Here is a 2,272-nt window from a genome sequence, read left to right on the forward strand (position 1 = left end):
TTGAATTTGTTTATTTATTTATTTATTTTTTTCATTTTATTATTATTATAGAAGTTTCATTTTTATTATTCTGATTTCCAAAAAATAATATTAATAATAAAAACAGTCAAAAAACAAAACAAAAAGAAAGAAAAAAAAGGGGGTAAAAAATAAATGAAAACGTTAGTTAAATTTTTCATTTATTAATCAAAATAATAATAATAATAATAAAACTCTGAAAAACGAAAGAAAAAAAAAGGAGAGAGAAAAAAGGAAAAAAGGAAAAAATTGTTTTTTATTCTGCGATTAAAAAGAGAATAATAATAATGATGATGAAAAAAAAAAGAGAGAAAATGTTAAATGTTCGGATGTGATGATGAGTTTTTTTTTTTTTTATTGATTGACTTTTTTTTTTTAATTTTACGCGGCGGACATAATTTAAATAAAAATCCTTCCGGATTTATTATTCGCATCATCATGTCGGTTATCGTTTCATTTTAATAATAATAATAATAAACCGTGTGTTTTATTAATTAATAAATACATAAATCTTCAAAAATTTCTCGCGAGACGGGGATCAAAAAAGCTCAAATGAGATTCGAGCACACGCGTGACGCAAATTTGTCTCCGTCGCCACAGAGCGCACCTGGCGGAGGGATGGCGTATCATCCGTTTTTGCTATCTCAAAGGCCAACGGATTTCAGCGTCAGCAGCCTGCTCACGGCAAACAACAACAACAACAATAACAACAACAATAATAATAGTAATAATAGTAATAGCAGCAGTAGTACTAATAATAATAATAATAATAGCAGTAATAGTACTAATAATAATAATAATAACAACAACAACAATAATAACGGAACTTCCGGAACGGTGCCACACTACCCGTTTCCGGCAGCGGCGTTGGCCGCGGCCGCAGCTTTCGGCGCCGGTAATCCGGGACCCCCGGGAGTCGGATGCTACCCGGGTACTTTAATTCCTAAATTGGGACCTCATCATCCGGGTCCTCATCACGCTCTTCCGCCGGGTCATCCGTACACGACAGCGGAAGACGTGGTTTTAGCTGCTGCCGCAATACATCATCATCCGGCCATGGTGCGACCGTTGAGAGCCATTCAACCCGAGGATGACGGAGTCGTAGACGATCCTAAAGTGACTTTAGAAGGAAAAGATTTATGGGAAAAATTTCACAAGCTCGGTACCGAAATGGTCATAACAAAATCTGGAAGGTAAGCTCGGTGTTTTAATTTTTTTTATCAATATTCAATTTTAATTAATTATCAAAACCGTCGTGGAAGAAGAATTTTCCCTACCCCCCTCCCTCGGGTTGTAACCCAATAAAAAAAAATTACAAATCCGTAAAATAATTAATTTTTTTTTTTACATCCTGCATCTACAAAGTTTTTTTTTTTTTCTATTCCCACGTTTATTATCATTATTATTTTTCGCACCCGGGAATATTATTTTCTTTTTCTTCTTTACATACATATTTAAAAAAAAAAAAAAAAATTCGTTTTCGATTGACGTACTAATAAAGAGTTTAATATATCGAGACGTTTGTGCCACGGCTTGGAAACAAAACAAGAATGAAAAAAAAAAAAAAAAATTTACGCGTGCGTACATATCAATTCCACAGACGAAAGATTTTTCCAAAACGAGTTTTTTCTTCCATTCTACGACTGTTATTATTTCAAGCAAGATACGTTTAAAATAGTTTTCAATAAAACACAAACATACAAACACTTACATACAAACAAAAAAACAAACACACAAATCCATCCAAGGTTTCAGGCGGTCATTGACAATGTTGTCCGGGCAGATTTTTAACAACAACAACAACAACTACTCATCATCACTCCTCATATCCAATACGATTTGCCTTAAAAAAAAAAAAAAGGTTGAATGCAATAACAACAACAACTACAACAACCACCACAACAAAAAAAAATCCACATCGTTTTTTTTTTTTTTTTTTTTCAAACAAACCTCTAATTATTTACGTCATTTTTTATTTATTTATTTATTTGTCTTAACTTATGAGTGAGTTATTTCTGGAGAAAAGAAAGAAATTTTTTTTTTTTTGATATTTTATAGCGCTATAAATTTACGCGCGTGACGATATTAATATAATTTATATTAAATTATTATTATTATTATTAAAAAAAAAAAAAATAATAGTAATAATTAACGATTTCGTCGTCGTCGTCGTCGGTGGCGGCGGCGGCGACCACGACGACGACGGCGACGTTGACGACGTTGACGACAACGACAAAAACAAACAAACAAACAA

General features: G+C 32.5%; 1 protein-coding gene across 1 annotated transcript; it reads left to right on the plus strand.

Annotated features, from left to right (window-relative positions):
• Positions 1 to 570: 570 nt before the first annotated feature.
• Phum_PHUM322720 (t-box transcription factor tbx2, putative) lies at positions 571 to 1,215 on the plus strand (the record flags this gene model as incomplete). The annotated part of the gene is made up of 1 exon (XM_002427446.1): positions 571 to 1,215. One exon carries the CDS (start codon positions 571 to 573, stop codon positions 1,213 to 1,215), a length of 645 nt encoding a protein of 214 aa, XP_002427491.1.
• Between the last annotated feature and the right edge of the window lie 1,057 nt (positions 1,216 to 2,272).

Source organism: Pediculus humanus, genomic scaffold (genome assembly GCF_000006295.1).
Source record: "Pediculus humanus corporis 1103172107733 genomic scaffold, whole genome shotgun sequence".
Taxonomy (NCBI): Eukaryota; Metazoa; Arthropoda; class Insecta; order Psocodea; family Pediculidae; genus Pediculus; species Pediculus humanus.